We start from the raw sequence: 23,259 nt of genomic DNA, 5'->3' as shown, positions 1-23,259 counted from the left end.
ATACTTACCATATGATCCAGTCAGTCCACAGCTATTTACCCAAGAGAAAAGAAAGCACAGGTCCACACAAAGACTTGTACACAAATGTTCATAGCAGCTTTATTTGTGATAGCCAAAAACTGAAAACCACCCAAATGTTCATCGGCAGGAGAGTGGGTAAACAAACTGTGGTGTATCCATACAACGGAATGCTACTCAGGAATAAAAAGGAATGAACATGCAACAACAACAGAAGGAATGATGCATGCAACAACATGGTTGCAACTCGAAATAGTAATGCTGACAACACCGCTAATTATTAGACAAATGCAAATCAAATGGACAAAGAAGATGTGATGTATATATCACAGTGGAATATTACTCAGCCATAAAAACAAATGAAATATTGCCATTTGCAGCAACATGGATGGACCTAGAGATTATCATACTAAGTGAAATAAGTCAGACAAAGACAAATACCACATGATATTACTTATATGTGGAATCTAAAAAAAATAATACAAATGAACTTATTTACAAAATGGAAACAGACTCACAGACATAGAAAACAAACTTACGGTTACCAAAGGGGAAAGGGGAGGGATAAATTAGGAGTATGGGATTAACAGATACACACTACTATATACAAAATAGATAAACAACAAGGTCCTACTGTATAACACAGGGAACTATTGATATATTCAATATCTTGTAATAACCTATAATGAAAAAGAATCTAGGTATGTGTGTATGTGTGTGTATGTATCTGTATAACTGAATAACTTTGCTGTACACCTGAAACTAACACAATACTGTAAATCAACTATACTCCAATAAAAGAATAATAATAATAATGCTGAGTAAAAGAAGTAGAACAAAAAAAAGAGTATACACCTTTTATATGATTTCATAGACACAAAATTCTAGAAGATACAAACTAACCAATAGTGACAGAAAGTTCAGTAGTTGTCTGGGACTTGACTGGTGGTGGGCAAGATATGGTGAGAATGAGCAGGGGGTGGGAGGATACAAAGGGCACAATGAAAGTTTTTTAATTATAAATTTATCCATTATCTTGATTACTGTGATGGCTTCATGAATATATACATATGTTAAGACATCAAACTGTACCCTATACATGCAGTTTATTGTATGTCAAATATATCTCAATAAAGCTGTTTTTTTTTTAGGGTTTTCAGTTCTGTTTTGTTTTTTTAATATCCAGAATCCAACCATTTCTCGCCACCTCCACTGCTAGCCACTCTGATCCAAAGGCTACAGCCACCTGATGCCTCACTCTGTATGCCCCAGCCCTGCTGAAATTTCTCCTGTACCAGAATATTCCATCCTCTCTGCGGCAGATGCTGTGGTTCCTGCTCACAGATCCACCCACCCACCCCTGGCTACTCTGCTGATTGGCTGATGACAATTCACAGCTGCCCCTCTTCCAGAGACTTGCTCTTGGCTGAGCCACGTCACCTTGCCAGGGAGGTTACAGCTCCATCCCAGGGACACCAACAGCCAATGACTACTTAATATAGGGATACAAAAGTCTAGCCCCCTTGCTCCAAGAGCAGATGATTCCTGCTGCAGAGCCCCACCACCACGCGTCAGGCCAAAGCTAGACTATCTGCAACCACAGCCTTGCTCAGCTTCTTCTTTCCCATCCTAATTTACTCCCCACCTCACCCCGGGTTGTACTGAAAAGCACTCCCTGAATAAAGCACAGAAACCTGAATCCCTTCTCAGGCTCTGGGAACCCAGCCAAAGACAGGTGGTGCCAGGGGTGGACCTAGGAAGCAGATCTAAGGATGGGATTCTGGGGTGGATCACTCACAGCCAGGTGGCAGGTAAGAGCTGGGAGTCCAGAGCATGGGATAGCCGTGCACTTGCTGACTTTCGCCTGTGGCGACTGGGATGGGACACAGGAGGAGGGGGAAGCACAGACTCATGAAACATCTGTAGAGTTTCAGTGGTACAGAAGAAAGGGTAAGTATATGGGCCATCCAAGTGGCTGCTGCCGAACACTCAATGCTTTGAAGAGAGAAAATGGCAAGCTTGGGACAATCAATCATTAATTTAAAGCAATTATGAGAGGCAGACACCTTCTTCAATGGCATTTAAAGAGTTAGAGAGACCCTCACCTCCTGCAGTTGGACAACAGAGCTAAGACTAGACCCAAGACACAACTGTAAGAGTAGCAGAACTTTGGAGAAAGTTGCTTTCTCAGGCCAAGCAATTCTCATACACCAAGTCAAGGCCCTGAGAGGAAGAAGTGGGACCCTGAAATTTGGGATGGAGACATTTAAGTAGATACACTTGAACACCCTGACTCCCCATTTCCCCTGAACCCTGGGTCTGCTGAAAAGGCCTACTCCCCTCTGCTTTAAGTCTGTACAGAAGCCTCAGATGAGGCAGGTGGCTTAGGGGACAATGCTAGCGCTCCTCAGGATGTGCCCCCACCTCCTTCCCTGGCCACCAGAGCCATAACTAGGACCAAACTGCAGCATGGTTCACTGGGCAAGTGCTCAGCCTGCTGAGAGAGAGAGAGAGATTATACACCAAAGGAGCTATAAGACCCAGCTAACACGAACCAGCAGAAACCTGAAGAGTATATCTGGAAGTAGGATGCTGAAGGAGGAAAGCTGAATGTAAAGCTGGATTTAAAAGTTTATTATTGCCGTGGAGGCACTCCTATATCACAGGATTTAACACCCTGGCAAAGAGCCCTAGAGGGTGGTTCTGACGTGCTGCTGGTATGGCTCTTGGAAGCTGCTGTCACACACTGTAGGGGAAGGGGTCCAAAGACTCAAATGGGACTACTATTCGACCAGCAATGGAGGACATATGGCCCTTAAAACCTAAACCATTTACTCTCTGGCCTTTATGGAAAAAAATTGCTGACCTCTGATGCATGGGGTTGGCTAATAATTATAACAGAATGTTCCCAAGAGCTAACAAGGTTATTGTTTAATATGTAGAATCGAACTAGATGAAGAATGGATGAGCCCAAAGCCAAGATTAGATACTCCAGTGGAGATTTACATTCCCTTGCCCAGTTTCCAGACTTGAGCCAGTTCTCAGACCCAGAACTCATTAACTGGTCCCCATAAGACAGATCTTGAAACATTATAGTAAATATATATGGTAGTCATTCCCCACCGGAACTATGATCATTTACTCAAGAGAAAGGAGAATTACAATGGGGAAATGAAATATCCAGACCATTTGGGGGATGTTAGATACAGGATCTAAGCTACCGTGGGTATCTTGAGACCCAAAGTCCCATTATGGTTCCCTCATTTTAGTAGAAGCATTTGGGGGTCAGATAAAAAATGGAGTCATGGCCCAGGATCACTGGTCATTTCTCAGTTCCCAAACATATAATTGGAACATATCCACATAGCAATGATTCCTTGACAAGTAGAGTAAAAGCTCTTTTAGTACAAAAGGCCAAGTGGAAGCATCTAAAGCTGCCCACATCCCTGGACCAAGATGGCAAATCAAAAACATTATCACTTCCCAGGGGAATGGCAGAGATTAATGTCATCCTCAAAGACTTAAAAATGCAGAAGAGATGGTCCCTATCATAGCTCCCATTTAATACACTAGTCTGGCCTCTGTCGTGGCAGATAACAGTGAACTACTCCAAGCTTAAGCAAATAGTAGCCCCATTTGCAGTTTCTAAGCTGGATGTGGTATCTGAACTAGAGCAAATTAGCATAGCTGCAGGTAAGTGGTAGGCAGCTTTTGATCTGACAAATGCTTTCTTTCCCATACCCAGCAGAAAGGAGGACCCAAAACAGTTCACATTCACATGGGATGAATAGCAGTATCCATCCACAGTTCTCTGTTCATCCTCTCACAGGACTCTGTTCATTCTCCTTCATTCTGTTATAATATATCCAAGGGGGCCTGAAACATCTAGATATTCCACAGAACATCATTGGTCCACTATATTTACGACATCATGTAAATCAAACCTTTATGAGTAAGCAGTAACAAGCATGATAACAAGTCAGATACAAGTGCCCGAGGTGGGTGCAAAATAAACCCTACAAAGAATCAGAAATCTTCCAGTCGTTGTTTCTGGAATTTCATGGTCTTGGGGATGCTGGGACACCCATTCCGATATAAAGAGCGAGTTATTGTACCTTGCACCTTCTACCACCCAGAAAGAAGCACAATGCTTTGGAGGCAACATATTTCACACTTGGGAATAACGCTCCAACCCATTTGTCACGTGATACAGGAGGCTACTAGTTTTGAGTAAAGCCCAGAATACGAAAGTCCCCTGCAGTAGGTTCAGGCTGTGATACAAACAGCACTTCTACTTGGGCCATATGATATAGCATACCTCAAGCAACCAGAGGTATGTGTGGTGGGAAGGACATCTTGAGGAATCTCTGGCAAGTCCTAACAGGAGAGTCACAGGCAGACTTATGGGATTTTGCAGCAAAAGCTTGCAATCTGCAGCAGAGAACTATATACCATTCCAGAACAACTCCTAGCATGCTAATTGGTCCTGGTAGAGACAAGAGTTTTTGATCATGGGACACCAAGGGGCCAGGAGTCCAGAACTACACATTGTGATCTGGGAATGTCAGCAATCCATCAGAAGTTGGAAGTGGTACATCCAGGATCAGGTTCAAACAAGTCCAAGGACAGAAGTAACTGAACAAACAGGAGGCCCATACTCCATGTCACCAAACATATTTGCACCAATGTCTCTCCCTCAGCTCACACCTATGGTCCTATGAGAGGTTCCCAAAGGCCAGGTGATGGAGGAATAAGGAGCCCAAGTTAGGTTCATAGATGTTGGTACAAGCAGAAAATGGACACTGTTGCACTACAGACCCACTCAGGGGACCCTAACAGACAATAGTGAGGAGAGATCCTCCCAATGCACAAAGCTTCAGGCAGGGCATCTGGTCATCCACTTTGTGTGGACAAAGAAGTGGTCTGAGGTAAGGACATACGTAGACTGATGGGAAATGGTGAATAGCATGGCTTGTTAGTCAGGAGTCTGGAAGGAACAAGACTGAAGTTCAGGGACAAGGAAGTCTGAGGTAGAGACAAGTGAATGGGCTTATCGGAGTGGACACAAGGTGTGAAGATCCTTGTGTCATATGTTAACACACACCAGGGATCAGCCCCTGTGAAGGATGAGACAGGATGACTTAGCCAGGCAATGTTAGCTAGCCTCGGTTCTTGACCACCACCAGTTTGTACAACGTGCTCGTAAACAAAGTAACCATGGTGGCACAGACTGAGTTATGTATGAATGCAACAGCACAGGCTTCTTCTCACCCAGGTTGATCTAGCTACTATCACTGTTTCCTGGGATACTAGATCAGCAGGCACAGGAAGAGTTTCCATACTGTCTGGGGTCGCTGGCCCTGATCATCATAAGGAAGTGTGGCTTGCTTCCATATAATGGGAGCATGGAGAAATGTGCTTGGAACTCACGTGATCCACTGGATTGTCTCTTGGCATTTCCATGCCTACTGTTATCTATAAGTAGCAGGTATACCAACCACAGCCTGAGGAAGGCATGGTAACCAGGTGCTCAGACCCCTTAGAGAAGAGTGACTGGGTCACCCCACCTGGCAAGCCACCCAGACCAGCAAAAGTGCTAGCCAAGATAAGAAAAAGCTAAAGTAGATAGAAGAGGAGGAAGATAATGATGATCAATTGTGGCCTTGAGACCAGCTACAGCTATATGGACTGTAGCTTGTCCCACTAACCCTCCTCTTATAAGTTTCCCCAGGAATTGTGACCATAGAATTCTAGAGAAGCTGGGACCAGGTGGACTGTACTGAATGTGAGAATCAAGAGGATCTAAGTCGTGCAAGTGGTGGGCTGTGGTAGACATTGTCAGTGCCCAGCACAGATGCCCTTTACCTGGCCAGGATACCCATCTCCCAGCTGCTGTGAATGTTGGCTACTAACAGTCACAGCTGCCCCCCTTCTCCATAGAATTGTCCTTGGCTGGTGGGAGCTGCTTTGCCCAGAGATTACACAACCCCAGAATGCAGTCCATAGCCAAAGCCTGATTGGATCAGGAGTATAAAAGGTTGCTCCTCTTGCCTGAAGCGGGGACACTTTGCAGTATGGTTTACACTTCAGGGCCCCATCACCACCTTGTGGATCAGACCTAGGGAAGATTTGACCTCAACTTTTTCACTCCCTCCATTAAAGTATTTCCTAAGAACACTCCCTAATAAATCACATGGACCTGAACCCCTGTTTCAGGCTCTGCTTCTAGGAAACAAGACCAAGACTTTCTTTTGTCTGTGTCTTATGCATCATTGAAGCCTCATCACCCAGTATCATTATGCCTAGCAAAAAATAAGTGCATGCATGAATGAATGGAACTGGGGCAGCTCAGAAGTCAAATGCTTGGCCAAGGTCACCCACATCTTAAGCAGCCAAGCCTTGAACTCGATTTGAACCTGAACTTCATCTTGATTTTTTGAGGCCAAACTCTGGCACAGTAGTACCTGAATGAATGAATGAATGGCAGAAGGAATTCATGCTTAAACAAATGTCCTCTAGAAAAAAAACCATTCTCGGTTCCTATGACTGACCCACTGATACAAATGACTCCAAGTTTTGAAAGCTTTAGGGGGACAAAAACCAATATTTTTGAACCCCTGCCATGTGCTGGGCACTTTACATGCACTGCATTATTTCATCTTAATAATAATTCTTTCCTAAAATATTGATTTATAATGGCAAAGCAAATCAGTGCTTGCCTGGGGCTGGGGGTGGGAGGAGGGGATTGACTGCAAAGGGGACACAAGGAAACTCTGGGGTGATGAAAATGTTCTAGACTTTGATTATGCTGGTGCTTATGTGGGTGGTGGTCACATGGATTACATTTGTCAAATCTCATCAATCTGTACACTTAAAATAGGTCTATTTTATTATATGTAAATTATCCATCACTAAAGTTGATTAAAAGAAAAATAATAATAATTCTTTTAGATAGATTTTAGTAACATCCCCATCTTACAGATGTTCAACGGGTTGCCAGTAAAACAAAGATCTCAAATGCAAGTGCCTACAAGGACTAGGAAGGTACAAAATAAGCAAAGGGGCCCCAAAGGTCCTTCATTGCTCTGATCATCAGGACTGTACCAAGAGGCCTTCTCCTCCCCTGCCCCAGACAGGACCTCCTCCTACCCCACAATTTTCATGTCCACAAGCCTGGAGACATCCTCAAGGCTTTGGGGAGGAGGGGAGGTTTTCTCACAGCTTCCCGAATCTAGTTTGCTTTCTCCAGGGACAGGCGGAAGAGCATTAGAGGCCAAAGAAGGAAAGATTCCTAACCCCTGACATTGTCATCATTCCTCATGCCTTCTGGACATCTGCATGCTCTGATCTCTTTTATCCCTCAGCTTGGCAAGGTGGGTGTTACTACCTATCTGACAGGTGCAGAAGCCAAGGCTCAGAAAAATTCAATGGCTTGCCCAAGGTAACTCAACAATGTTGCCTGAGTTTCCTGAGATTTCATCTAGAGCTCTTTTTACAAAGGCACACCATGTACAGAGCTGGAGCAGCCACATTCAGCCCTCCAGCCCAGGGACGACCAGCCAGCATCATATGCCACGTGTACTTGGGAGCCACAGAGGGTTCTGCAGGCCCTCCTGCCCTCACCTTGGGTCCTCTGGGAACCCCTCTAAACACAGCACTGGATGTGCTGGCTTCCACTGTGGCCCTGCTATCTGTCCCCAATCCCCAGCCTGTACTGACAGGTTCATTTGCCTCCTGAAAACCTTGGGCGTTGAAATGGCCGAGGAGGACTCTGTAATCACTGACTGCTGCTGTTGCTAAGAAACAGGCCCTTTAAATTCAATTTACAGAAAAGATAGAGCGAGCGAGCAAGTGAGCGAGAGCAAGAAAGAGATGCTTGAACATCTGGTTCTCCTCCCTGGCTGTCTCCGGTGACTGTGAAAGTGAGATAAGTGCATTCCAAGATGGATGCTGGCCCTCTCCAAGCCATTTTCTGACTTTTCTCTAAGCTAATGTTTCAGATCAGCTCTGGGTTTGATGGGCTGGAGTGTGGGGGAGTGCCCTTGTGGGAAACTTGGTGGGTGTGAAAGAATCCCAGTCACCTTGTCTCCTCCAGGAACGACTCAGATGCCCCAAGACGCTGAACTAACCTGGTTCTTATATCTAGGCACCCCCACCCCACTTCCACCCTCAGAATAATCATTCCGCAGATTTGTATAATCCTCTTCAGCTCACTCAGGATTTTCACACATGTTACGCTAGCTCTTATGGAGGAAATACTATTTTCTGCATATCACAGATGAGGAGGGAAGTATGGCAGTTAGAAAATGCACCTGCACCAAGAGAGGAGGGGGCATGAGTCCAATCCCCAGCTCTGCCAACAACAGGCTCAGCTACTCACTTCCCTCTTTGGGCCTCAGATAACTCAGCTATAAGCTGCCAGGTAGGGTTAGATCATGATTTCCCATAGTGTGTGCTGCAGAGCAGTGTTCCATGGGAGGTTACTGGGTGCTGGGTAAAAAAAGAATTCTCTGGTCAAACAAGTTTGGGAAACACTGTGTTTAAGTTGGATAGGTCTCACTGCAAGATTTCTCAGACCCTTGAATGCTTTAATATGCTGTAGCAATCTCCCAGAGCAGCTATCTTGGCTTGGGTTCCCCCAGAAGCAAGCTGAATATACCAGGATTTGAGTGCAAGCAGTTTATTTGGGAGGTGATCCCAGAGAACCCTGGCACGGAAATAAAGACAGACAGAGAAAGGAAGGCAGCCATGAAGGAGGAGTTACCAAGCAAGTTACCTCCATGGGCAACAGGGGCTTCATCCCACTGGGGATCTCTGGGAGATGGTGTGGGACAAATGCCTCAGAGTTATCCCACCAAGAGCAAGGGAGCTGGAGTATTTACACATCAACTGTGGCCAGTCATTGGTTCAGGGCTGCTCCTGCTGGGCTGGGGAGGGGTGTCATTAATTGCCATTAAATGTCCAGTACTTCCTCTTGTTTCCCAGGCACAAGAAGAAAGACCTTAGACAGGGCTGCAGATGCTGGCAGCTGGAAGTCCAGCCCAGTGCCCTGGCTTGGCAGAACCTGGGAGAGACTTTTGGGGCCCTGACAGCAGCTACTATGGGGGAGAGAGCTGCAGTTCCCAAGGCTGATTCAGTCACAAAACTCTGAGGAGAACAGTTCCCAGGACTCGTGTTCTGTGGAAGCGTCCATGGAAATATCAAGCTAGGAGCTCTCCAAGGGGTGGGCCGCTCTACAAGTCTGAGGCAATAACCTTATAATGACCAAAGAGTCATATTTGCTCACCACCGCCCAAAAGCTGGACAGATGAATCCTCACAGACATGAGACAAGTTTGCCTCTGATCTGCTCCCAGTTCATCCTTCAGCACATTCAACCCAATTTCTGAGACCCTGCCCCCTGACCTAGGTCCTAGTCTGGACCATCCCAGCCTGACCACACACCCATATAGTAAGCTCCTGCTACTATATGCAGGCTTATCATATCCCTACCCCCAGGAGTCACCATCTCCTCCTGGGTTCCTTAGGTTGGCTGGAAACAGGGAAACTATTTTAGAGTGCCCCCTCTACTCACCCCTCTCCTCCCACTGGCCGGCTGGACCTCCAGCCTGATTTTTGAAAACCAAATAACAATACTTATTCCAAGAGAGGTGGTAGCAGGGTGGTTAAGAGCATAGGTGCCCAGAGTCAAATTGTACCTCTACTACTTAACACCTGTGTGGCCTTGAGGAAGTTACTTAATGTCTCTGTGCCTCAGGTTTCTCTAAAAGGAATGATAACAATACTTCCCACATAGAATTATTATTACAATGTGTTAGTTATTACTAGAATGTAATGCACGGTGCCTGGGGACAGTAAGTACTCAGGAATGATGTCATTAAGACAGCCATATGATAGCAGCTAATGTTTCTGAGCTCTTATCCCATGCCAGACACTGTGCTAAACACTTTACATGTATTAAATCATATAATCCCAACTATCTACCTACATACCTACCTATGCTATTATCCTCATTTTACCGATGTGGAAACGAGGTTCAGAATAGCCATGCTGCTGGTCCAAAGTCACTACATGGGTAAGCAACCAAGAAAAATCTTTTATGTCTCCAGGAATGGTTGCCTGATGGTGGAATCCTGGGCAGTGTGAAGCAAGGTGTGGTGTGGCTCAAAGGCCACTGGGGGTGACTTCTAGATGATCAGGCCATGGCCAGTCCTTTCTCTTCCCTCATCCCAGAAATCTACAGAAAATACATGGTTCTCCTTGGGCCCCAAGATAAACGCCTGATATTTGGAAGTAGAATCTTTTCACCTCTGTCCTCTCTGCCTGCCAGAGCTTGGCCTGTGCCATAAGGCCCTCTTCTTCCAGGAAGCCTTTTACAATCCTTCCCACACCCAACTGCAAGAGGTCTGCCTCCTCCCCTATTAGAGTACTACCTCAGTGTGACACTCCTTTGGTATATTAACCTCCTGACACCTTCTTTGTGTAAGTCTCTTTGCGCATTTGATCTCATGAGCAGATATGGCTACCCCACACAGGCAGAGGCATTGCCTTAAACCCTAGGCTACAATGCCTAGCCCAAGTGGTATCTGTCACAGGCACTCAGTAAAGAGTCAAGCATCCTAACACTGAGTGGGAACTGAGAAATCATCTCTCCCTGCATTTTACAGCGAGGGGCACCAACCTGTTTCAGTCACCCAGTCAGGAAGTGGAGGAACCAGACTCATACCCAGGACTCTTGACTCCCAGGCTACAGCTCTCGCACTGAGGACCTGGAGGACTGTCTCTGGAATGATCTAGGATACTGAACTAATAGGTAATATATCCAACAAGGGACTCCACCCACACACCCATCCCCGACCACCACCATCCATCAGGACATTGAGTCTCCCTCTGACCCGCTCACTCCTCTTCTCGTGATTTCTCTGCAGTTACAGCCCAGTATCTGTAGGTCTGCATCCCACCCATGAGACTGAAATGTCAGCCATTAGTCTCCATTCTCCACACTCTTAAATAAGAGAGCCAAGATTAATGAAGCATCGTCTCTCAATCAGAAAGACATTTCAGGCTGTGCTTTTTAAGCCCAGTGAGTTGTACAGATGAATTAATACTGTTCGACCTTTTTATTTTCCATGGGAAGATTTGTGGTGCTCCCCCTACCCCTACACTGTCTGAGCTACCCCTACACTTGCTCCCAACTACTTCGTTCAGCACCTGTGAGTGTGGCTCCAGAGGGAGGGTGTCACCTCTCAGCACTGTGGGCAGATTACTCCTGGGAGTAGTTGGGTGAGGGGAAGTAGGTCGATGTAGGTTCTAGGGGCTTCTCAAACTCAATACACCCACACCTAACAAAACACAAGAGACCCACCTCCCTCAACGGGCAGACAGAGGAGGGGCCCCAACAGGCAGGTTTTTCCGAGCCAAGTCCTTGATGTGTAGTGGAGGTCCCAGAGCTGAGTCTGGAGCTAAGCCAGGGCAACATTCAAAACAGCTAACAACAAAGTATGGCACGAGCACCGACCAATCAGGGCAGACGCCCACCGTGAACCACCATAAGGCCAGCCAGGCACACCCCAGGGGCTATCAGCTGTGGACAGAGCATTCATTCTTCCCAAGAAATGAAGAAGGTTGGGGTGTTGATCCAGAGAGAGAGAAAGAGTGAACAAAGAGGGAAGAGGATCAGGTAACACAATGGAAGGCTAGAAGCCAAGTCATGGAAACAGTCAAGGGACAGTAAATAAAAGAAAGAAACACCTAATCTTAAATCTTAAGTTGTCTGTGTTTTTGCAATATAAATCACTGCTTCATAACCCTTCAATGAAAGTTTCTGCCCACACAAATACCTTGAGAGAATGGTGTGTCTGTCTGTCTGTCTGTGTGTCTGTGTGTGATGTAGCAGGGGTGGGAGGGGTATAGGGGAAGAGGCTGAATTCTACATCTGATCGCCCACATTTCTGGACAGGAAGGCTTTCTAGAGTAGGGGGCATATGAGCCTGACCTTAAAGGATGAGTAGGAGTTTTCTGGTGTGAAGGGCTCTCTCCCCTATGCTTCAGAAGCAAATCTGTTCCTATTTCTACTGAAGTATTAGCAAAGCTTTGTCACTATCTATACACGTCTTTCCCTTTAGGATGTGAGTTCCTTGTTGGAGGGGTCCTGTTTCTTTCATCCCTGTATCCTCAGCACCCAGTACATGCTCGGCCCAGAATCATTGGCCTGTCTTTCCCACTAGGATATAAATGTATTCAACTAGGACAGTGCTGGAAGGTGAAAGAGAGGCTGATAATAATCATGGTGAGGGAGAGTCCATAAGTAAGATGATGCTGATGAAGGCTATGCTCAAGATAGAAAGTTCCAGAAGATGAAACTGTGGCTGTTGGGTGGTTGGCTAACAATTTCTGGTTCATTCTCTCTTATTTCCTGAGTGAAACTTGTAAATGCTCTGTTTCCATGTAGACCTCATGTCCACTGAATGGACCAGTGTCATCACACATGCAGTTACACACACCCACAGACACACACACAAACCGATAACAATAATGAGGATGATGAAATGAGTAGATCAGCGTTTGTTTCCAAGGTCAGAATCGTAATATTTGAGCTTAGTGGTACAAGTTTCAAAAGGAAGCCAGTACTTGCATTTTTGTTTATTCATTCAGCCAACAGAGCACCTCCTAGGTGCCGGCAGCTGTGCTAGGTGCCAGGATTAAATACAGTCCCTTGACATCAAGGAAAGAAAGCAGTCACTTCATACAGGAGTCACATGAGATTGTTCTCGTTTGAGACATGTCATAGGAGCACAGAGAAGGAAAGGAGGAATTGTCAACTAGCTGAACCTGGAAGGAGGGTGGGATCTGGGCAGGAAAGGGAGCAGGAAGGGAGTCTTGGGCAGAGCAGGATCACGAGTGATCGCCTGCTTTTCCTTGTATTTGGTACTGCTTTTATAACTTGTTAATAAATATTTTTCTGCTTAAAAATAAAAAGCAGGGGCCTCCCTGGTGGCGCAGTGGTTGAGAATCTGCCTGCCAATGCAGGGGACATGGGTTCGAGCCCTGGTCTGGGAGGATCCCACATGCCGCGGAGCGACTGGGCCCGTGAGCCACAATTGCTGAGCCTGCGCATCTGGAGCCTGTGCTCCGCAACAAGAGAGGCCGCGATAGTGAGAGGCCAGCGCACCGCGATGAAGAGTGGCCCCCACTTGCCGAAACTGGAGAAAGCCCTAGCACAGAAACGAAGACCCAACACAGCCATAAACAAACAAATAAATAAATAAATAAAATTAAAAAATAAAAAGCAAAATGGCATTTAGAGCCTGGAGCAAGATACAAAAGTTGTAGCGAGAGATGAACCACAAAAAGGGGGTGCCCTGGGGAGGTGGCTATGCTTACTGCCTGCAGTGCCCTGTTAAGGAATCTGGACTTTATTCAGCATGAATCCATGGAGGGTTTCTAAGCTTGGTGAGAAGGGAACGGAGGCCAGAGTCAGGGAGCTGGCCATTTCTTTGAGGCTGGGAAGACCTGTTTCCAAGGTAAGCTCCATAGTCCACCCACTGTTCCCAGGGCACCGCCCTCCGGCGCAGACATTAGCATTTGGGCTGTGTGAGGGCCAGGAAACACTTCACTCATAAAAAATCATCCTTCTCCTCATTGTTTCCCTTTTCCAATAAGAAACAAAAGCCTCTTGTCTCTACCCACGGTTGTGTCACTCACGTGTGGCCATCCTAGTGAGACCAGTGAGCTGGGGTGGTCTCCACGTAGATGCCGTGTTAGTGCAGGGTGGAGGGGCAGAGCCGTCCCTACACCTGTCTGAACCCACACCTGGGCAAGCTTTGCATTTCCCAACAGGACAAGGTAGAGCACATCGTCGGGAATGAGTGGATCCACTCAGGAAAACTCCTTGCACTAAAGACAGAGTTAGAAAACCAACCAGCAGGAGGCAAAACCCATTCATAACATAAACAGAACCCAGCCACTCGCCACGCGCCTGTGGCTCACTCACAACTGAAACACCCAATCTAGATGTCTGTCTTATTTGGAGCTGCATTTATAGCTTGTCAATAAATATTTTGTTTGAAAAAGATGTTTTGACTTCCTTGCAGGAACGTGCACTCTCCTTATACCAAAAAAACTAAAGCTTAATGATTAAATTCTTTAGCAAACTGATACAAATCCAAAAGGGAAATATATTCTGAAACATGCGAAAACAAGCCTACACACACACACACGCACACACACACACACACAAAACTCACAGCAGCACACAAGCAACTCCCCAGCTCATTCTCCAGAGCCCCAGAAAACCTCCCTGCCCTTGGCAGCCAGGCCATGGAGGGCCCCCCCAAATCCCCCACCATCTGGCATTTTTGTCTGCAAAGTACAGGCTCTTCTACCCTGGGCTGCCTGCCCACCCTGTGGCGCTGGCGAGGGCTGCCTGGGCTTTGCCTCCCTGCCATGGTAACCACACACACACACACACACACACACACACACACACACACACACACACACACACACACACACACACACACACACACACACACACACACACACACACACACACACACACACACACACACACCCAGCCCTGCCTGCCTCCTGGCCCTGCCACACTGGGCTCAGGCCAGGCCAGCTTTGCCTGTCAGCTCTGTCCTAACCCCACCTTCCCCACACACAAGCCAAAAAGGTACAAATGTCAGGGAGGGGGCCAGGGAGGGAAGAAGAAGCCACAGGGCAGCAGCAGGACTGGAGGGAGGAAGCAAGGCCCTGAGGGGGGCATGCAGGCAGGTGGCAGAGAGGGCCTCATTTGCTGGACCATCTGTCTTGAGTGAAGGAAAGGCAGCCAGCTCTGCAGGCCAGGGCCCTACTATACATACACTCACACATGTACATACCCACACACACATAGACATCCACCCACGCACACATACCCACAGAACCCTACACACACAGAGATACACTCACACACATCCTCTCCCACATATGCACACATAAATGTACACAAATGGCAACTGCACACACATACACAAACATGCATACCCACCTATATGTAGTCATATACTCATACCCGTGCATACACCCAGGCACAGAGATAAACATAACCATATGCACACATGTGCTTAAACTAACACCCATATGTAGTCAAACATGCATGCACAGACTTCTGCACATAATCACATACTCCCACATGCCTACATTCTCTCTCACATGCACCCACACACCCGTGCACAAATACATCCAGAGCTCTTTCCCCATTGTCATCCTGCCAGGCTTTGAGTCCTCTGTCTCCATTCTCTGTGCCCCCTTCATACTCCATACCCCTTTCAACCACCCAGCAGTCCTTCAAGGCCATGCCAGACTGCCACTCTTGTCAAGAAAGCAAGGGGTGGCAAAGACTTGATGGGTAAGAGTTTAACACCATGGCGAGAAGTATTGATCACAGTCTTGTTCTGGGGATGCTTAAAATGGAGGGAGAAAGAGAAGTCAACTAACAATCAAAGAGGGAAGGAGGGGACAAGACCAGTATTTCCAGCTACCTCCAGGGCCTGAGGCACTGTTAACACACTACTTGACTGTCGTACGGAAGATGATAGGGTACGCAGGCTCAGGGCACTGAGCAGGTTTGAGTCTTGGCTGTACCACACCCTGGCTGCATGATCTTGGCTTCTTAGGACCTCTGAGCTAAGATGGGGGTCACACCTTCCTCACCAGGGTACTGCACAGTCTCACGAGATCACACCTGGACTGCGACCACCTGGCGCCTGGCACATGCTAAGAACTCAATAAACCTTGACTATTTTACTCTCATTAACTATTGTCCATGTTTCAAAGCTTTATTAAAGAACCGTAATCCAGGTGAGGGCTCCAGGTTATTTCAAAGTATCTTCTATTTTGAATGAACCAAAATGGTGTCCATGGGCTAGACTCTTCAATCAGTACTGCCTGGCGGTATTGAACATCCACTGTTACCTGATTATGTTCCCCACATGCAGCCCTGGAGGAGGAATAGCCTCTGTTCCCAGAAAGCTTAGCTTCCCCTAGAGAAGAAAGAGAAGTTTGGAAGCAAATACAATAAAAGGAAATAGATGAAAAATGAAGAAAACAACCCACATCCATTTGCACATAAGGAAAATGACACTCGGAGAAGCAAAATGAAAATTTGCCCAAGGACACACAGCTGGATAAAGGGCAGAGCAGGGACTTGAGCTCAGGCTTGTCTTGGTGTCAAATTTCATGCTCTTTCCTCTGTACATAAGTGCTCAAGCAACTTCACTTTTAGAGCAAATATAATCTCTGGCAGATTGGGTGGTGGGTTCCTAGCAAGCATGGTCTAAACCCCTCAGAGTGACTCAAACTTGATGAAAATAAAAAGTCATAGAGAATGGATAAAGAAAATAAAATGAGAAGTTTTAAATTTCTCATCCATAAACAAAGCAAAATACATAAACAACCCAGGAATGGCCCTCGCAGGAGATAACACTATACATTTTTACAGAAGGACTTACAAGACCTGAATAAATGGGAAGATATGCCGTATTTCTACATTTGAAGACTGACTATGAAGAAAATGTTCATTTTTCCAACTTTACACAGAACTTTAACCAACTCTAATCAAAATCCTAAGGGAATTTTTTTTGAACTCGGAAAAATGAGTCTAAGCTTCATATGGAAGAATGAATAAAGTTGGGCAAGAAAATATTGAAAAAAGAAACACAGTGATAGAACTAGGCATACTGGATATGAAAACTTATTTATACATCTATAAAATTTAAAACGTCGGTATTAGTGCAAGAACACACAGGTCAATAAAACAGTATATGTAGCCGGAAACAGATATTGGTACATGCAAGAACTTAATATCAAATCAAGGATGCTTCACAAACCAGTGAGAACAGGATGGATGATTCAATAAACAGACCTGGGGAAACTGGATACCTGGGGGAAAATCCTGTTAAGGGTCTCACTTCACAGCATATATTCAAAAAAGCAAACCTAGAAAGAAATATAACTGAATATTTATCTAACTTCTCTCTAAACACAACTACAAATATTGGGAGGAGCCACACTAGAAAAGAACAAGATTGAACTATGTACAAATCTGAAACTTCTGAAAGACAAAAATCAACATAAGACAATGGCTGCAGCTGGATGATGTGTACAGGGAGGTGTTCATTATTCTTTTCACTCTGCTTTTGTGTATGCTTGAAAATGACCATAGTTAAAAAGAAAAGTTTTTTAAAAACATAAATTTAAAAGGCAAACAACCATAAGGAAAAATACCTTTACCACCCGTATGGCATATAAACATCTTTAAGGTGTAAAGTGCTCTTCCAAAATGACTAACATAAGCATCAGCAGACAGGTGATTGTTTGTGGATCACCCTCTGAGCATCCAATCCCCCTTCCTTCTTCCTCACAGTCCTGGATTTCTACTGAAAATCCACAGGTTCTGGGGATGCTGACTCTATCCCCAGCCCTGAGGAGATCTTGTGACCTGGCTACACCGATCAATGCATCCCATTCCCCAGCCACTGTGATTGGCTTGGAAGGGGCATGTGACCAAGCCAGCCCCAACAGGATGAACCTCAGGGCTTCTAATAGGAACAGGGACTGAGAAGTTTCTTCTTTCCTACTGGACTTTAATGGATCCTCAGAAGCTCTGGAAGAACCCTGGGTACTGGGAGTGGTGAGAAGTCTCTCTGAAATAAAGTTAACACTGGGAAGCTGAGCCAAGAAGAGACAAGAGAGGGGAGGGCTCTGTGATATTTTTTTGACTCCTGGACCAAGTTTCACCTAAAGCTATACCTACTCCTATATAAATGCAAATGGACAAAAATTCCATTTTTTATGGGTTTCCATTACTTGTAACCAGAAGCAACCAAACTAAAATGAATGAGCTGAATGAGCCTGAATGTGTAGAGATCTCCAAGCACGCCCCCCAGCAGGAGGCAGACGGCAGATGTGGCACGTGCTCCACAGGTGGGCAAGGAAGCTCAGCGAGCGCTGGTGTGGGTAGGCTTCCCCTCACTCGGAGGTTCGGGAGGTCTCACCTATGCTCTGGTTCCAGGCTCCCCACAGCGCCCTTCTCTCTCGCTCTCTCTGAGGGAGTAGACTCAGACACCACTTGGGCCCCCGGAGTCACCACAGCAGGCAGCCCTCCCTCAGTAATATAACTTGCTGTGCCCAGGAAGGTGGTGAAACATCTGGGGGCAGGTGCTCTTGGGTTATTTTACTAGGGATCCATAATATGCAATCTGAAGCTTCCTTCTCCTGCCCTGAGTTTGGAAAGCAGGTCAGAGACTCTTCCAGCAGAATGCAGCCTCACTGGGGTGGTCAGCGTTGCATGGGGGTGACCAAGAGCAGCGGCCAACTTTACCAGCCATCTGGGTGGGACGTCTTCAACCTCACAGGGCCAGAATGGAGCCTTCTCTATACACCCAGAGAGGACCAAACTCAGGGGCAGTTAAATCAAGACACCTGTTGGACAAACCCAGTGGCCAGGTGTGTTCATCCACGGTGGTGGACCTTCCTTTGTAGACCTGAAATGTCCAGGCCCATATGCAGGGTGCCTCCAGGCATCTCAGTCCCCGAAGTGGCCTAATGAGCATGATGTTGGGGCCAGTGAGGACGCTGATCCTCCCCCAGGCGTGGGGAGGCCTGACGGTGTGAACTGCCCCCTGCACAGGGTCTGTGCTGAGAGGCCAGAACCCTCAATGCCCCACCTTCTGTTCCAGGCCCCTGAACTCTGCCCCAAAGTGTATTTGCCAAATTTGCTTCTAGAAAGCCCACTTTTTAAGACAGCTCTTTTCCATAATCACTCTTAACATTTTTTATAATTATTTATTTTCCTAGTTGTTATTTTTGCACTCTTTCTAATTCCATTTTGAACATAATATTTGATAGAGATGAAAGAATCTAACAAATGTGTTAAAATGTATAGTATGAAAATGACCCCCCCAACCTCACCACCCAACTTAGAAGCTAGACCATCACCAGTAAGGTGTAACCACCTATCCCATGCCCATACTCTCCCCCACCCAAAGCAGCCAAATCTCGATTTTTGTGTTTATCATTCATTTATGTTTTGCATAATTTTTTTCACATGAGAATGATTTATAAAATTGGAATCAAACTCTGTGTAGTCTCTGGAGACTTGCTTACTTCACTTAATATGTTTCTAAGATGTATTCATGTTTTTCCAAATAGCTGAGGTTTGTTCGCTTTCATTGCTGCCTTATATTCCTTTGTGTAAATGTCTTCTAATTTACATAACCATTCACCAGTCTACAGACATTTAAGATGTTTGAGTTATTGGGGGTTTTATGCTGTACCAAACATGCTCCTAGAAACATTCCCGCATGCATCTCATGGTGCCCACATGCAAGAAGCTCTCTGGGCATTGCTGGGTCAGTGTATATTCCAATGTTCAGTTTCACAAGATAAGGTCTAATTGCGTTCCCACATTCTCCCTTTAAGTGTGTGGTTACCTGTATTATTATTTCCCGTTACTCACTCCCCAACCCATAAGGGGATTGATTATAAATCTCTCCTCATATCTGTGGCATGCAGTGTCTTGCTATAGAGGACACCTCCCTGCCAACTGACTTGCATTGACTAATGGAACATGAGAAGAAGTGCCAAGTACCTTATCTAAGCAGGAACTCTAAGAGCCATCACAAGGTTCCGCCTTTGCTCTTTTTCCCTCTGCCATGAGATTCTCATGTCCCAGATGGGAGCTCTTCCATCAGTCTGGATCCTAAGATGAAGATGCATGGAGCAGAGCTGCAACCAACATAAATGACAAAAGATTTTGAGTGAGAAATAAAACTTTGTTGTTATAAGCCATTGAGTTTGGGGGCTGTTTGTTACTGCATCATAATACAGCAAAACCTGACTGATACAAGATGTTCCACTAATATTTACTGAGCATTTCCCATATGTCAGGCACATGCTGGGTTCTGTGAAAGCAATGATGCCCGAGAGAGACAACGTTCGTGGCCTCATGGAGTTCAAACTCTACCAATAAGCATCAGGTCCCAAAGGCTCTAGAGATTTCCTAGTATAACTCTCAGGGACAAACTCATTAGTTAGGACTCTTTCCACCAGAAGCGACATGCTTGATAAAGAAACATGTTCACTGATTCTCAGAAAGTCCAGAAATTACACTTGAAGCTGGGATAGATCCAGAAGCAAATAATATACTCAGGGCCCATTCTTTCTATTCTCTCTGTCTCTCAGCTCTGTTTTCCTCTGTGTTTGTCTTCACTCTCAGACAGCCTCTTCTCTCGTGGTGGCAAACTGGCCACCACTAGATCCAGGGCACTCCTTCATAGCTCTAAGACCACCAATTCAAACAAAGGTACTGGGCCTGACTCCCAGAGCCAAATTGGGCCACAAGCCCATCCCTGAACCAATCAATGTCCAGGGAGATTAAAATACATTTATTGGCCCAGGCCTGGGTCACGTGCCAATCCTGGACCTGGATGGGATCACCCTACCCAAATTATGTAGGTCAAGAACATGGTAGGGGGGGATGCCCTCAGGAAAACTTAGGGCACTCTTTCTAGAAGGGGAAACAGATGCTGGACAGGCAAACCACAAATTTCCCTAAGCAATTTCATTCCCCTTAACAATGGTACACCGGAACCACAGAAATTGGCTTGTGAGAGACAACTGTACATCCCTTCCAAACTCCATATTCAGTGGCATCGCATTGGTGTGAAATCACCACCATGAAAGTATTTACATCATAGGAATAGACAAGCACTACACATCAGGGCTTTCATTTTCCCAGAGGTTGTTACACATTTACTAACACACCACTGCCCCAACCCTAAGTTTCCTATTGGTTATAGTTCCAGCTCTGCCCCCTGTCACAGTGTCATTGGGACAAGTCCCTGGCCCTCTCTGGGACTTGATTTTTCCCAATTGTAAAGTGAAGAAGTTAAGCTCACTCCTTTTGAAGGTATCCTCCATCTCTGACGTCTGTGAGACCCTGAAGTGTGTGTGTGTGTGCGCGCACGCGTGTGCGTGCATGCATGCACACATGCACGGAAGTTTCTATTTGCTTTCTCTGCATCATAAATCACAAATGCAGTCCTTGGCTATAAACTCCAGTATAATTTGGTGAGCTGTACCTCTTGACTTGGGCTATTAAATCATTTTCCCTCCAAAGGTACACATGTTGTGGCATAAGGAGCAAACTGCTGACAGATGGTGGAGAAAATTCGCAGGTCCATAATTGAGACTTATTTTCATACACACATGCCAGTTTGAAATCTAATTGCCAATAAAATAATACTGTGATACTGCCACACCTAATACCTCCGCCACTCTCCAAAGTTACACTTGAATCCACTAGTAAATTCTAATCTCCTAGAGAAAAATATTTCCCCCTCTCCATCGGAAAAGCAGTGCAATAAATCCACGTACAGTAGTTCATTTTCAAATGTGAGCCTCCTTTCCCTGGTCCCCAAAGAGCCCTCACTTGGCTAATGTTAGTGCCTGCCTGAGAGCTGTAGATATTCTTTGTTTACTTGACAGAGCACAGATGTGGCTTGGCGAGTCTGCAATGAGATCTTTAGCAGAGAAATGCTCTGATGGGCCAGGTTCCTCCCCCTTTTGGAATGACCCAGTACCATGCTTTGGAGATATTTTACCCCAACTGTGGGAAAGTGGCCAGAGACCCAGCACCACCTGCTGAGCAAGGGAAGGTGGAGGAGCCCCGATCTCCCCTCCCTGCTTTTCTATTTTCACCCTCCCTCCTGATGAAAAGGTTTGAGGATAGATCGATCCAGATCAATTGGGGCTGTAAATAAAAAATGGGCTTTCAGTGGGATGAAGGCGCGCAGGGGCAGGGTTCATTTGTGTCTACTGAAAAACGCAACCTGTCACCCAAACCACAAGCCTGCTGCTAATAGCAGTAATAGCCATCCTTCACACATCAGAGCTTTGCCTGGTTTACAAAGAAATCGTTATTGCGGGCTGAATCTATGCCAGGTCCGTGCCGAGCTCAGAAAGGGTGTGGTAAATACAGTGAATATGGTCCTTGCCTACACAGTCTTTACATTAGCCCTGGCAGGTGGATTATTATTTTCCCCATTTTACAGACAGTAAACTGAGGCTCAGAGTGGCTAAGTAATTCTTCCTTCAAGATGCACAGTGATCAGCAGTGGTGAGATTCAAACTCAGATTGTCTGACTTAACTCCAAGTCCAGTTATTTTGTAACAAGGATTAAGTGAGACTAACTACGGAAGCTCTAAAAAGTTCAGTTCCCTTTCTCCCACCCCAGCCCTACCTCCACCTGTGGTCTTAGTTCTTCCACCTGAGACCACATCTTTCCCACCTCCCACATACAGGCCTTTAAATATTTGAAGATTGTTATCACAGTCTCCTGAGGCTTCCTTTTCCCATGCAAAACACACTCAGTTTCTTCAGAAATTCCCCAAATCATCACCTGACATCTAGATCACTACTTCTCAAATGGTAGTGAGCACAGGAAGCATCTAGAGAATTTGCTGAAGTGCAAATTTTGACTCAGGAGTTCAAATGAGATAATTGTGAGATATCACAGCTCCCTCATATTTGTCAGCTTCACAGCTCCCTCATATTTGGTAAGTTTGTCTTCATGTCTTAAACCAGAGCAGCAATTAAATTGTTAAAGGAGAAAGGCCACATCTAGAGATTTATCTCAGACCCCCAGAGCCCTGCTTCCAGAACGACAGCAACCCATTCATCAACACCCTTTGGGTACCACACTTCACTCTACCGTCTGTGCTATCCCCCAAATCCTCTTCTTCCTCTATCTGTAGCAAGGTAAAAGAGCTTGTCCACAGTTCAGCTGAAATTCCATTTCCCAAAAACTTCCGTAGGGAAATAACCATGGATGTATGAGAAAATACAGCCAAAAGGAAGTTTGTAACAGTGCTATTTATAATAGAAGATAGTAAGGAACAACTTCTACGATGTCTACAACAGGAATTGGTTAAAAGAGAGTATGGTAAGTCCACCTACTGTAATGATCTGCATACATTTAAAAAATGATGTTATAGAAAAATATTTAACGACATGGGAAATTGTCCTCAATATATTTAAGTGCTAAAAGCATGTTACAGAACAGTATGTAAAGAACGATAGTGTTTTTAAGTACGTATTTATATTAAGTTGGAAAAAGACTGGTGCAAAAATATATCAAAATGGTAAACATGGTTATCTCTCGATGATGGAATTGAAACCACTTTTATTTTCCAT

The 23,259-nt window shown here is 45.6% G+C and overlaps 1 protein-coding gene across 2 annotated transcripts in view; it reads right to left on the bottom strand.

The window, feature by feature from the left end:
• The window catches only part of RPS24 (ribosomal protein S24), a 442,021-nt gene that overhangs the window by 338,641 nt on the left and 80,121 nt on the right, over nt 1-23,259 (bottom strand). The window contains exon 5 of one of the 2 annotated variants that reach the window (XM_068547967.1): nt 19,654-19,790. The exons of the other annotated variant lie outside the window; for it this stretch is intronic. Within the exon in view, the coding sequence (XP_068404068.1) occupies nt 19,659-19,790 (132 nt within the window). The 3' untranslated portion in view covers nt 19,654-19,658. The remainder of the gene's footprint in view (nt 1-19,653; nt 19,791-23,259) is intronic. 2 annotated transcript variants of the gene reach the window in all.

The sequence above is a fragment of the Eschrichtius robustus genome, chromosome 7, assembly GCF_028021215.1.
Source record: "Eschrichtius robustus isolate mEscRob2 chromosome 7, mEscRob2.pri, whole genome shotgun sequence".
NCBI lineage: Eukaryota > Metazoa > Chordata > Mammalia > Artiodactyla > Eschrichtiidae > Eschrichtius > Eschrichtius robustus.
This window is presented reverse-complemented; position numbering and strand designations above follow the sequence as displayed.